The sequence below is a fragment of the Neomonachus schauinslandi genome, chromosome 2, assembly GCF_002201575.2.
Source record: "Neomonachus schauinslandi chromosome 2, ASM220157v2, whole genome shotgun sequence".
Classification (NCBI taxonomy): domain Eukaryota; kingdom Metazoa; phylum Chordata; class Mammalia; order Carnivora; family Phocidae; genus Neomonachus; species Neomonachus schauinslandi.
The window spans coordinates 14,515,686-14,530,100 of record NC_058404.1 but is presented as its reverse complement, the minus strand read 5'-3'; the positions used below and the strand labels follow the sequence as shown (position 1 = coordinate 14,530,100).

Below are 14,415 nucleotides of genomic sequence, written 5' to 3'. Positions count from 1 at the left end.
CATATAATTAAGATTATGGGGCTAGCCTGTTTTAGGGTTAAACAAATGCAATACTCATGATATAAAGCATTGGTGGATTTTTTTTTAAACCTGAAGGTGTGACTAAGTAAGAAATAACCCCAATCCAGATGCCAACCCTAGGATTATTTTGTGAGATACTATTTTGCTAAAACCTAATGACTAAGCATGCAACTTTTTGTAAGTAGAATTATTTTTTAATGAAAAGTCAAAAAATAAATTAAAAAAATAAACGATTAAGCAGAAATCATAATACCTCTTACAATATATGCTGTAAGAGTCATTTGATTATTACTCACAAAAACCCATTATCCAGTATAAAATTCAAAAACAAAAACCTTACTGTGGTTCTTAAATGAGAGACCAGATAGCAAAATTTTTCTTTGGATTAGATGAATGTCAAAGAAAGTTTTTATATTCCAGCAAACGACACATACGAGCCAGGGTCTAATTAAACAGTACCATTTTTTTAAAAGGCTATTAATTAACGTATTTACTAACTTTAAGGAGCTTCTGACACACATATCTATTGCAGTAATCTGACAGCCTACTGAGTCGCTATCTTTGCTTCTTTTTTTATTGCCAGGTAATATTATCAAATATTTTTTTCATATAAAGAAAAGGAAATACCAACAAGAAATCTATCATCCTTGTAAACTCTGTTCATCATGAAGCTTGTTTTTGTGTTTCCTATTGTACCGTGGAGAAAAGTTCAACACGAAACCTGTCCTGTTGTTTGGACACAAGGGCACCCCCTCAATGCCTGCGCTGGAACACCTTGTGTACTTTTCTGGTGTATAATGGTTTTCTGGTTATTATGTACAGTGGTGTGTTAAACTCACCATTAGTTATACATGAAGTCTCTCACGTGAGCATTTAAACATCATATTCCTCTAAATAGCATCATTTAAGTCTTCCTAGAAGCTATAATACCATGGCTGGCAAGAATATAATAAAGGGACTGGATACTCAGTCTCCTGCTTAATTTAAACTTATAACAGTGAATTATGTGTGGGATGTCTTTTTGATATCAGGCTCCATCGTTCACCAGCTTCGTGACCCTGGACACATCACCTCTCTTCGCAGTTCTTTATCTAAAAATAGGGGGTACTCATACCTTCTCCCCTGAGACGGTCACAAGGATTAAAGGAGATAATGTATACCAAGCACCCAGCACAAAGACTCCTGTTGGGAATAACAGGCAAGCTCCAGACTGATCATCATGACAGAGGTCAAAGGGTAGAACGGGAGATAGATATTACAGAAAATCACAACTAATAAGCAGATTTGAAAGGTCTTGAATAAGAAAATGAAAACCAGAAATCACTGCTTCCGATAAAAAAATGAAACCACCACTGGCTGTGCCCGAGGTGCTGGGCAGATCTGTGGTGGTCCCAGGGCTGGCGAAACAGCGAGAGAGTTCTTCTCAGCATACCCCAATCATGGGTCTTCTGCGGTAAAGGGAACTGTGAAATAACCTACCAGGCATTCTTCACTTCGGTGTTTACTAACAGAGCAAAGATCGACTCTCAGCGTCTTCTGCTGTAAGGCTGTTTGGGAAATGGCCACTCGGAACATATCATTGAATAAGATGGATTCTGTGGCTGGATGGACTCTTGTTCGAAACAGACAGCTGACATCCGTCGAGGAGGGAAGCAGAGCAACCCTAAAGTATCTGCAAAGAACAAGAGTAAAATGGATTTTACAGGTACTTCAATTATACCAGATTCGCAGCTGTCGTCTGAAATCATCTGCGAAAGAGAGAAACACAGGGGAACATGGAGTTCATCATCAACTGAGAGCTTTGCTGTCAGAATGGGTCCGTCTGTGCTCAGCGGCCCAGAGGCTCCGTTCTTCACCCACCCATGCTGACCGTGCCCCTGGGGCTGCCACTCCCCACAGGGCTACACAACGACAGGACGGGGGAAGAGAAGGGGAGGAGAAAAAATCCGTGGGGCAGATGAATTTAACGTCCCACCTGCCCGGGGACAGCCAATTCCAAAGTAAAGTTTTCTGAGTCTGGGAAGATGGGATCATGCTAAGCAAACTTTGTCCCCAAGAATACTCACCCCCCAGTATTAAACAAGGGGTGCTGGTGATCATTTCCCAGGAGTGGAATACATTACCCTACTAGCGAAGAAGAACGGCTGAGGAGCATATTGTGAAGCAAACTTACAAGTATTTTTTTTTTTTTAAAGATTTTATTTATTTATTTGACAGAGAGAGAGATAGCGAGAGCAGGAACACAAGCAGGGGGAGTGGGAGAGGGAGAAGCAGGCTTCCCGCCGAGCAGGGAGCCCGATGTGGGACTCGATCCCAGGACCCTGGGATCATGACCTGAGCCGAAGGCAGACGCTTAACGACTGAGCCACCCAGGCGCCCGCAAACTTACAAGTATTACTGTCGAGCAGCACAGAAGTTTCAGGAAGGACAAACTGTCTTAAGAGGCTTATTGCTTTGTAAATTTCAGAGGAAGACTTACAGAAAACCAGTAACTTCTAATACGACTTTCAGGTGATTTTTCTAAGCACACGTTACATGAGGATTCACAATTCTTAGAAACGGCATGAGGTATTTTCTTTTAAATCCCAGAAAGAGAACACCCACTAAATCCCTCGCCCGCTAATTCCAGGCTGGTCTAATTCCGATTCTAAAAGATGCCTTTCTCCAATTATGAAAACTGTAAATTCACAGGCAGGACTGAGGGATGTCCTATTATTTCTGTATTTTATATCAGAATATAAAATTGATGATGCAATATGTATAATTATGGAACTATCAGAATATAAAAACTGATTATGAAGATTCAGCCATAGGGGACTAGGGAGCCTTGGGCTGCCACTGTTAAGGCTGGAGATTTGGCAGAAGAAATCTGCGTTTGAAAGCCAGGAGGGGAAGTACACTGCAGAGCTGCAATGGAGGAAGCAATTCTCTGCTTCTCCAGACCTCAGTTTTCCTCTGTACCAGTGGCCTAACCTCTTCTGCGGCCCCAGAACGTTTCCACGTGAAGAACGGTTTTACATGGTTAAGAGCCAAAGGCACTGGGGAAAGAAGGTAGGGCTGCTTTTCCTTTCATTCTGCTGTAGGTGGGGTCTGTCCACACTGAGTCAGGAGCCAACCAGCTGGGGCACAAGCTCTGTTTGGTGTAATTAATAACCAGAAAGTAAAATTTGAAGTTGGGGGGAGAAAAAGAACGATTTTAAGATACTTCATTTTTGGCAGTGTCATTATGTAGACCAAGGCTTTTACGTAGGGGCTTAAGAACATGGAGCTAGACATCTCAGGAAGGTGCAGACCGGGCAGACGAGTAACTGCCCACGAGCTGGGGGCAGAAGAGCCCACTGCACTCACTGCCATTGGTCCTCAACTGTGCCGGCTGTCACCCTACCTCGGGGCACTTTGTGGCTTCCCAGGAGGAAAGTGAGAGGCCCCGCGATTGGCTTGGCGGCGGCACATTTGCCGAGCCCTTATGGCACGAGATTAAAGAAGATGTGTGTTCTCGGGAACTTCTGTAGTTTTCTCCTGGGCTAGTGGGATGGCTCTCCCTGTTCATAGGTTCGCTCCCCGCTGGAGCGGTCTTCTCCCAGATATGCCATACTGAAATAAAAAGGTTGCCAACGCTCCAATATCTCAGCCTACTTACTGGTACGGAGAAGTCACAAATAATATCGTCAGGGCCGTCTTCCCTGCGTACTACTACTGACTGGCCTTCCTAATCTCAGTTCCAGGAGGCAGGCTCTTTGGGGTGACACAGACACTCCCCAGTAAGCCTTCCCTCCTTCTGGTCTCCCTGTTTAATGCGGACGCCCCCCATACACACACCTTGATTTCAGGAGATCTTGCAGCCCACTCCCCTCCTGGAATCCTATTCCCCTCCAGCTTTGATGATCATCAATACACAGACATCCACTGGCTCTCTTCTTCTGCTGTCTACTGAATAATTTCCATCTAGCTCTATTTTTATTTAGACCCAGTTTCTATTAGATCCCATTCTTAAGAGTATTCGGATATGAACTAAAAAGTAAACCCACAAGGAAAACATCCAGAACTCTCACATTTACTTTATTAAATGTCCTTCTCATTGAGGAATATTCTCTATCACTAAGGCAAACATCCACCTGGCTGGGTACAGAGTCTTAGGGGCCACCCCTCAATAGCTCTTTCTTATTTCCAAACCCTTATACTGGCAGATTGAACATATTATTAAGCGCAGGGCTACACACAGAGATGCTGGCTTTGAAGTCAGAGGTGCTAAGTTGAAATCGGGCTTCTTTTTGGTGGTCTCTAGCCATAGGCCTTTAAGAGAGCCCCCAAAAGTCTGACTCCAGAGGGTGTGAATGGTGGTGAAGACCGCTAGAGATATCTGTCAGGAGAGAGAGTCCCAGGCAACAGGCTACATGGCATTATGACATCACTTAAAGTGAAGTGACTTTAAGAAATTAATGGTCACAGGGAAGTGAATGCTTGATGCTCTGAATGATACTCTTCTGTGCAGCACGATATGGTGTTTGGCAAAGTTGTACCGATAAATGAAATTTAATCACGACAATTTCATGTAAAAGATCAGAAACTTACTTCAAACCAACAGCAGGCATAATCAGGCAACAGCAAACATCTTAATTCAATTCAAAGAATCGGGCCCCAACATAGCATAATACAGAATTTCTGGTTGAAAAGGGAGATTAAAAGAGTCTTGGTTCCTAAGCCTAATAATGAATTGGTTGGCTAAGGATCAAAATCTAACATGCTTTTTGCGCATTCTCCTTTTCTTTTCGTTTACTCCACTGTGGATTGAGGCTTGATCACCCCTGCTATGTCTTTTCCACGTTCATCTGGATGAACTGCTCAATTCCAATGTACAATTTATCATATGTGAACAATATTCCGTACTTCAATTTGTCCTTTGCTACTTTTACTTACACTTTTGAAGTGTGAGGTATTAAGAAGGCATGAAGATTTCGAAGTTGTGCTAAAATCACCATGAAACTTGACCTTTTTGCATCGTATCTGTCAAAAGAGAAGCTGATGAAACAGGGAAAGAGCACAGGCCATCTGTCCCTGCACCAAAGTCTAAAACTGCCCCTCCCTGTGCGTTCCCTTACCTGAGGCCGACCTGCACCTGGGCTGTCTCCACGATGGTGACATCCCCTTCGCTGTAGGGAACATCTTCAACTTCACTAGGCCTAGGGACAGGGCGACAGGGGGCGTAGGTGAACTGTTTACGAACAGGGTCCTGACTGTTATGGTTACTCTTTGCCACTTATTGATTCTGAATGAAAACCTGAACTAACAGCACTCCTCCAGCCCCCAGGGGACCTGACCCCAGTGAAAACTCACTCTTTTACATATTTCTTCACCTTTTCAAGAGGAGTCTGCCTCTGAGCCATTAAGGGACAGACTTCCTGATGCCTGACTTTCCTGAGCCTCCCTGGGGTACCCCACACCCCGAGACACATTCCAGGCTTTCAGAAATATACACGAGAAGATTCATGTGCCAAACGGGTAGTGACTAGCAACTCCAACGCTCTCCCTGAGTTTTAAGCCTCCAAGCGGGTCAGATGGGATGTTTTTGGTATACTGAAATTTTCAGGCATTAGCCTACCGCCCTTCCACTGCAAAGAGTGGACTCAGGGCTGCAGTAGGCTCACAAGCTGGAGCCCTCCCACGGCTAGGAGCAGAGACGGTGTAACCGAAAAGCGCTCCTGCGAGTCCTTACTGTTTCACGGAAGCTTCGTAGACCCCGCTGTCTCCAGCCACAGACTCATCGGACACAGCAGCTGACACACAGGCGGTCTTCTCCCCGAGCAGGTGGATTACTCTTCTTTTTGGTAATGACTTTTCCACATCTAGGGACGGGACAGTGAGCGTACTAATTAGGATTTATTATTAGGAAAAGTTAACTATAAAAATACACACGTGGTTTGGTTATGAGAAATCCCAAAGTATTTGCATCTGGGGCATCGTGGATGTTACTACTGGAGTCAACAGATGTGGCCGATTCAAGGCACCAAGACGTGACAGAGGTCCCTGGGATGCCAGCTATTTTGGTCATCATTTGAGAAAGAATACGGTTTCTCTCCGTCCTGAAATACTTGAAGGGAAGGAATAAATGACACATTCCCATCGCTCCCTTGCTTCTCTCTGTCAGGGATTCACTGCAGTTACCATCCGCTCGGAGGCAAGGAGCGAGCTGCGTCCCTCAACTATTAAAGATATTCGTATAATAGAGAGCATCTACTACTCAATGGCAAGAAAGGTTTCTGCCTCCTTTGCTCTCCCCTTCTCTGCACACACCATATTCTACATCTCCTGTGCTACCACGTTAACAGAAGTTAAGAAAAAAAAGTCTTTGACTTACAGAATTCCTCACCAGCTAACACCATTAGAAAACAAAAACAAAAACAACTTTGTGCTACTGAATCTTTAGCACCAATGACCACTTAACTTTTATCTCGAACTCATATTCGTACACTGTATCCTGCGGTGAGCAAGGAGCATTCATTTAAAGCTGCGGTCCTAGGTAATAAGCTGCGAGCCTGTGGAGTTCTTTTATCCTCCAGCAAGTGAGCGGGGACCACGATTGGTATGCATTTCGCCCCCCTTCTGAGTCGTGACTTTACATCTTGTTAAGATGTTTAAGTTTTAAGGCTTCAGATTACCCGATTGATTGCTGCATTTTCCCTTTTATTTCTGGCAGTGGGAATGCTTTTTCCTTGATGATGCAGTGCCTCTCTCCGCCCACCCCCCTTTGTGAGGGGTGAAGGTGATGACATGATTTATTGATTACCCCCAGGGATATCCACGGCGGCTGAAATTGACTTTGACAATGACAGAGACTGACTGGAAGGACTTCATAGTCATTCCAACGCGGTCTCTGTCCTCCAGCGGGGACTGAGGCCGGAGAGTGGGATGTGCATAAAGGAAGTCGACTTTGCCTGTGGAAGATTCCAGAATCCTGAGGGAGACGAGCGGCGTCACGACCCCGGGACACCCGCCCCCCACGTGGCGGTCAGGCACCCCCGAATGGACCGAGTGCTGGTGATCTGACCTGAAGAGGATTAGTATTTACGGTTAAATATATGCTTTTAGTTGTTTTCTCACATGGCACTCAGTACTCTTTCCAAATAAAGCTCTCGGGTATCATTCCTTTAGGGTGACTTTTTAATAGCAGCTGTCTAGTACAAGATGCGTTTGAAAGGTAAAAGCTCTATCCTGGAAACTTTGGCGACACCGGGGTCTGGGCCGACTTCCCAGGCACAACAGCAGACCCAGTGGCAGGAGCAAGGCAAGAGCCAGGCAAAGAAGCCCGCGGACCCAGGTGGGGTCGGACACCGGGAGATTCTCGCGCGGGTCCCCATCCTCTGGCAGCCGGGCCCACTGACCGGCCCCTCCAAACTGACTGAGCGTTGACAAGGGGTCGCTGGGGAACACTCGCAATACACGAAGAATGGAAACAGCTTTGACATGTTCAAGATCCTTCAAGTCCAAAGCACAGAAGCATGGCAGAGAAAACACTCCAGTTTCTTCTCTTGCTTCTTCTTTTGTACTTTCATAAATTTCAGTGGTCCGTGGTAGGAACCGGGCTTAGCACCGTCTGTATGGATTATCCGCATATGGTAGTACTAACGACATGAACGGAGAGCAGAGCACCAGGCACGGTTAGAGGCTTTCGCTGTGTTCCAGCATCACTCCTCCCAATATCCTGCGAGGTAGAGACTCGGCCGTTCCCATTTTGCAGCTGAGAAACAACAAGGCTGAGAGCTGGGGTAATGTGCTCGTGGTCGCTAGAACCAAGGTGAGGGTGCAGGATTGGCTGGCTCCAGGGGCAGAGAGCATCGCTCGGCTCCACACACTGCACTCCTTCCTGGGGGCGGAAGGGAGGCCTGACCGCTGGCTTCTGCTCACCTGGAGCTGCTAAGTAGACACCACCCGTCTGCTCATTTTCTCTGCCGTGGAGGATTTTGATGACACGTCACTTGGAGCTGTGGCCCCTTCTGGGCGGAGCCACACAGACCACACTAATGTCTCCTGGCTCTCCGGGCTGGGGTGTCGGTCTTCAGGATCGGAAACCACACACACGGGATGGATTTGTCTCTCTCTCTTTTAAACATCGAAACTGGCCAATCAGTTAAGACTCCGAATTCTCCGGACCAGAGATACAAAATAAGGAGGTTTCTCAAAGCAGCAGGAAAACACTTGTGAAGAGGCCTGGCCTCTTCTGTGTGGTGGACACACAGTGACGTGCATAGATCTGAGCGGGGCTCCTGGGCACCGGCCCTGGAGCTTTTATTTCACATTTCGTTTCTGGCTAGCTCCGAAACAGACCATCGTCCTCAGACCACAACTACGGTCCTCTGCCAGCAAGGGTACCATCTTGTGCTCTTTATACAACCACTTCTAATACAGCGAAAGCTTCCGCCTTGTAAAGGGATACAGATATTAAAAAAAACAACAACAAAAATGGAATCCGCCCTCTGTTTGTGTCTGGGCACACAACGGCAGCAGTGAGAGCCTGATCGAGGGCACACTTCCCCGGGTGCAGCTGGTAACGTGGCCAGAAGATGGCAGGGTACCACTATTACATGGGACCCGGCTTTCTCCAAATTCACCCTGCGCAGAAAGGGAGTGTCTGGCAAGAAACAAAAATCGTATTTGTGTAGAATTCCCTGAGCAATCTAAACACTGAACCCTGGTACTAATTAGCTGGTATGCTAATGGGCTTGGCTTTAACCTGTTTTAGGCCAACTTTTAAAAGAAAGCCCTCTTCTTTTGCCTTGCTATTTCAGAGCCCGAATCTATTTGTATGAAGTATGAAGTATGTTCACAAGACATGTCCCCAGTCAGCTGCCACCGTCCAGAGGGTTTCTGGACAAGAAGACAGACACTTCATGATTAAATCTAGTTTAAGCAGGGAAGGCGACTTTTATTTGATAAAGAAAAAAAGGTCTAGTTTCCAGGTATATCAATAAAAACTCCTTCTCCAATGAAGCCAAAATGAATAAGCAGCGCAGAGAGAAGGGGGGGGGGGTGGGTAGCACAGCTGTTTCTGTGGAAAAAGTAGCCCTCCCACCATTCTTCTTAAAATAATTAAGAGGGAGCAGATAGAAGCAAAGGTCTCCGCTCACCTGCAGTTCCTTCATACAACGGCTCCCGGGCACATTCGCTGAGGTCTTTATCCTCTGAGAGAGACTGGGACACTCCTCCTGAATGAGAATCCAGCAAGATCTGACTCTCGCCGAGGCTGATGTCTGCAAAATGGCTACTCAATTCACAGTCTTCAAAGTCAGCAGTGAACCGATGGAGAGGGACATCGTGAGCAGACATGGGGAACGTGCCTTCTAGAACCAAGGGAGAGCCGGGAGGGGACAAGGAGGAGAGGGAGGACCGTGAGGAAAGGGACGTCACAGACTTGGGGGCCTCAGTCCGTGGGGGCGTGTGGCCTGTGGCTGCAGCCGCCGCCCCACAGGGACTGCTCTGGCCAGGCTGCCTGGGGGACTTGGCCACTTCGTTTTCGTGGATGGTGGTGATGGGTCCAGAAGGAATGTAGCCGCCTTTCTCCTGCAGAAGGAGGTCCAGTTTGCACTGATAATCCGTGTCCACCTGGTCGCTCTGACTGGTGTAACAGAGCTCTCCGGAACTGAGGGAGCTGAGCGAGCCTCTGCTGGAAGTGTTCAGAGACCCCCGGCTGGAGGCCAGGGAGCCCAGGCTGCTCCCGGACGACATGGACAGGGTGCTGGCCGAGAGGCTGAGGGGAGAGGAGCACGCGCTGTGAAAACTGGGGATGGTACAGAAAACCCAAGCACGATGCCCGCCACCTCCTCTTCCGGACCCCGGAGGGAAGGAACCCAGTGGCGCCAAATAACATAATGACTGTGGGAAAAAGAACCTGCTGTTATTATACCACCTACTGCCATGTTGACTCATGGACACTTTCAACCTGGCTCTCCACATAGCAATTCTATTCTGACTAAAGATCGAGTCCCTTTTGCAGAAACCAAAACAAAGAAAGTGATGAGTACCTATTGATAAATCTACCTGCACAGATATCCAGCAGCAAGTATGCAACTTAATAATACGGGAAGGGGAAAAATAGCATACACAGTACAGAGTATCAGTGTAGTTATTCTGGTTAAAGAATAAAGCTTTTAATTTTGAGAAAGAACAAAGGCAAGCTAATAAAGACAAAGAGGTTTCACACGGGCCCGTCTCCCTCAGGGTGTGCATACTGAAGGAGTGAACACGTAGCTAACTATTTTAAGGCAAATCTTTCCTCCTCCTCCCTTTTTAAAAGAAAGGGTGATCTGTAGAAATGTGTCATTTCCTAAGTATGTATTCATAGCTAAAATATATAAAGTATATCTTCTTCCCACAATATCTTCTGCCTATGACCTTGGGGTTCATGAAAAAAAAATCTTGTAACTTTAAATTTGATCATCCAAGTTTTAATTGTACCAGCATAACTATTTTATTTACTTTTAAACAGTTGAAAATAAAGAGAAAAGTAATCCAGGATGAACCAAAACACGCCTGAATGTAGTCAAGAAAAACTTTTCCCTCAAGAACCAAGCAGGCTTACCTTTTAAGTTGTGAATGCAAATAAGTAGTTAATTTAGTAGTTTCTTCAAGTTTCTGTAGGAGCTCTTTCCTTCGCTCTTCCAATTTCAATCTAGAAAAAAGAAACAGAAACGAATTTATTTCCATGTAATTATAATAAAGCACAGAAACTGAAGGAAAAGATGCTTATTATATAAACATTATGTACCATGAGGGGGAAACCCAAGTGAATGGACGGGAGAGAAAACAGAACCACCAGCAAGAAGCAAAGTGGGCGGAACTGTCCATAGCCACGCCAAGTGAAGAGGAAGATCTATCCTCAATCAACATTACTGAGAATTTTTAAAAATCTGGTATTCTAAAATCTTCTTAAATGGGTAAAACAAAAAAACAAACAAACAAAAAACCCTTGTGCTCTCGTGAGGTAGGGAAAGACAGGAGGAAAACCACAAATCACTAACAAAGATTGCAGAATCCTTCTGCGGGCCTGGGATTTGGGCTTAAGTTACTAAAACACTTGACGGGAGTAACAGAGAACTGTGAAAGACCGTCCGAAGTGCTGGAATTGACAAGGACTGCTCCCAACTGCCATTCAGTGACAAAAATTCCAATCTTACTTTGATGAGAATTTCAGCGATTAAGAAACAAATTAGTCCATATTGCCATTGTGAGCTCATTTGGGCTTAACGGTTTCAACAAGGAAAAGATACAAAAGTGATTTCCCTTCCTACTATACAGCACATCTCATTGCCCGCAACGATTATCGTGAAATTTCATCCACATTCAAGCGACCGAGTTTGTAAAGAAATTTTGAGTATCGGGGAACTGTGTATGTGAGTGAGTTATCTAAAAATATATCAAGCGTAAGGTCTATGTCACCTGAAGGTCTTTAGACATCCCTGGAATGAGCCCGTCCAGAGTGGTCAAGGACCGCAGAATGGGACCCAGAAAACCACTGTGGTTTCTGGTGGATTTGCTGCTACCGACCACGTGTCCTTAAACAAGTCACTTAGTCAAGGGGTCCCAGCGTTCTCATCTGCAAATTGGCGATTAAAATCCTACTGTGTCTGTCTGCTAGGGCTGTTAAAGGGATCAAATGGCGTGATGTATGTGAAAGTGCTCTGCAGACATCAAAACAAAGCTCCTTGTTCAAAGCCTCAGCATGCCTTACAAGGTGGGGATATAAAAATTAGCTATTTTTCTTTGGAGAAGAATAAAATTTCCCTAATTTCTAACCTCTTTGAAATGTATGTTTCAGGCAGTAAGGAAACATGCCCATATTTTATTTATAGCTATCTATCCTTTGATGTGTCACCAACACAATTTCATTATATGTTAAAATAAAAAAAGCAATTCTTGTCATTTTGTTTAGTACTTCAAAGCGTGATAAATTCTTAATTCCCAGCTTTCAAAGGTGTATTCTGAAAAGGAGTACAGTCCCTATTTTTTTTTTAATCTCTTAAATATAAACAAAAACTCAACATGGAAAAAAAATTAATACAATTTAGATGAACTGAATTAGAAGGTAAAGGTCTGGAGAAAGCCCCCAAATCTACCAAAATCCATGTCTTCTGGAACAGGAGAAACATTTTTGAAGGAAGTTTTAAAACTAAATACTGCACAAATGAAGGCTTTTCTGGTGTGGTAAGGAGGCTTCAGCATGACATTAGTGTGTTTCATGCTGAAATTTAAAATCCAAAGCTTTCCCCATCTCGGTCACAAGCGATGGTCCTCATTCTGGCCTCCTCCAGCGGACTGCTAAGGACCTCTTATGGCTTTGAACTGCTGAGACCTGGCTTCGTGTTCTTGTTGGCATGCTCCCCAGTCAGATCCTAAGCTCCCGGAAGGCAATCACTAGCTTTTTCTCCCTCTTCTGCCCAGGCTGCCTGAAGAGCCCGGTGGCCCCTCCCAGCACTCCCTTGTGGCTGGTGGCCGGTGTCTCTAGATAACCCCTTCACTGGGAGAAGAATAACCAAGGCACTCAGGAGCCCTTCCAGTGGGGTGGCCTTCTTGGATCAAGCACCCCACTCCGATCTCTGATGTAATCACAGAAGCCAGAAGTCTTCCTCAGATTCCAGGTGTCCTTTGTAGGAAGCATCCTCCCCAACCTCCTCTGGACCAGGGAGTAGAAGAAATTGCTCAGGTATCAGCCCCTTCAAGAGGGTGCATCTCTGTCTCTCCAAGCCCTTCTCCACGGTGAGAAAGGATCTTCTCCACCCGGCCCCTAGAAGATTCCTCTCCTGCTGGTCCAACTGACCCACGCTATGCATTCATCTGCTCTTTGCAAGACAAGGGCAGCGCCTTCCCACTGTCTTCTCTCTGCCCTTGTGCCCTGAGAGAGAGAAGCACCTGCCCAGTCTCTCCTGATGAAGACCACCCAGAACTTTCCACATAGGGAAAAGATGACGTCATGTCATCTATAGAAGTAAGAAGTTCCTTTTCTGTTAAAAAATAAATGACACTCATACCCCCACTTACTGGTTTTAAATTTTTTTCAGAATCAGAGACAGAAACACTCATATATTATTAAGGAAAATTAAGACATCCAGGTAAGAAGTAAGACAAAACTCTCAAGATCTTTGTGAAAATACAGAGCAATGTTAAGATCTTGTCAGCTACAGAAAAGCACAGAGGTTTTGGAATTTCAGTAGCTGTATGGAGAGAACATGGAAGATGTGTGAAAAGTCCCACACACAATGACAGTTTTCATTTGAGAGCCATCTGTCTTTGCTGATGGTCCCTCACGGTGAGCATCTCCCTCTTCCTGAAGTGCTTTATGGCCCACGGTGGGAGCTTTGTCACTGCATTTGAGCGCTCGGCCCGGTGCAGGGCGGTGCTGGCCGCACACGGCTGGGGGACTCTGGGGTCATGCTCACTGGCTGAAATTCAGGTGAGCTTAGCTCCTTCTGAGCCCAACTTTCAGCACTGATTCAGAATCTTGCCTGAGGCCGCCCCTGAAATAATGAGAAACCTGCCATGTAAATGGAAAATGGGACAATTTGGGGGAATGCAGAAGTGGTTTCTATGGCAGTTGGGTAGGTGCCAAGAGGAAACTGAAGGATTTAGAACTGGTGAAGCACAATTTGTTTTATGGTGAAACAAAGTTTTACACAGTGAATCTTATTTCCCAGAAGTATCTCCCAGCACCACCTGCTTTAGGGCTGAGGAAGCAGTGTTGAGAGGTATTCTCTTGCTTGCTAAGCACCCTGTTTCAGTTCAACAGTAACAATACACAGAACAGAAACACTGTACATACACGAGGTGAGAAGAAATAATGAAGATCAAGAAAAGGTGAGAGAGTACAGAGGGGCAAAGTAAAACCACTGACAAGAACAACAAAACCCAAAGCCATACCATCTGTGACTACTCGGAAAATAGACTCGGCGCTCCCTTCGGCAGGTGGCTCTGCTCTTTCGGACACGTGAGATGCTGGGTTTGCATCCAAGGAGAGCAGTGAGAAAACTTTAAGTTGCTCAAGCAAGAAAGTATTAGTCCTCTCAACCTTATACAACAACATAATGACAGGGATTTGGCTTCTGGCCACCAACATACGACAGATATAAAACACAATTATATACACGTCCCTTCCTGCTAACGTCTAGTTGTGGGAGACCGGGGCATGCAGGTATCATAAGTTAGAGGGACATTCAAACTGTTTACTCCCCATCTGAGACAAACCCCATGGCTGGATCTCACTGAGGATGTAATTATTTTATATAAGTATTTTATAGCTCCTCTTCCTGATGGGTTCAAAACTACGGCTTCTGCCAGAATTTGGACAGTTATTATATGTATTATGCACAAACCAAAGTACAAAAGCCAGAGCCTAGGCACTTAGGAACA

At 45.4% G+C, this 14,415-nt stretch overlaps 1 protein-coding gene across 1 annotated transcript in view; it reads right to left on the bottom strand.

Moving 5' to 3' along the window:
* The window catches only part of WWC2 (WW and C2 domain containing 2), a 202,575-nt gene that overhangs the window by 39,886 nt on the left and 148,274 nt on the right, over positions 1 to 14,415 (bottom strand). Inside the window, exons 10-15 of the mRNA XM_044911653.1 lie at positions 10,595 to 10,684; positions 9,144 to 9,763; positions 5,735 to 5,864; positions 5,121 to 5,201; positions 4,939 to 5,025; positions 1,501 to 1,693 (exon numbers count right to left, since the gene is read on the bottom strand). Coding sequence (XP_044767588.1) covers positions 1,501 to 1,693; positions 4,939 to 5,025; positions 5,121 to 5,201; positions 5,735 to 5,864; positions 9,144 to 9,763; positions 10,595 to 10,684 — 1,201 coding nt within the window. The remainder of the gene's footprint in view (positions 1 to 1,500; positions 1,694 to 4,938; positions 5,026 to 5,120; positions 5,202 to 5,734; positions 5,865 to 9,143; positions 9,764 to 10,594; positions 10,685 to 14,415) is intronic.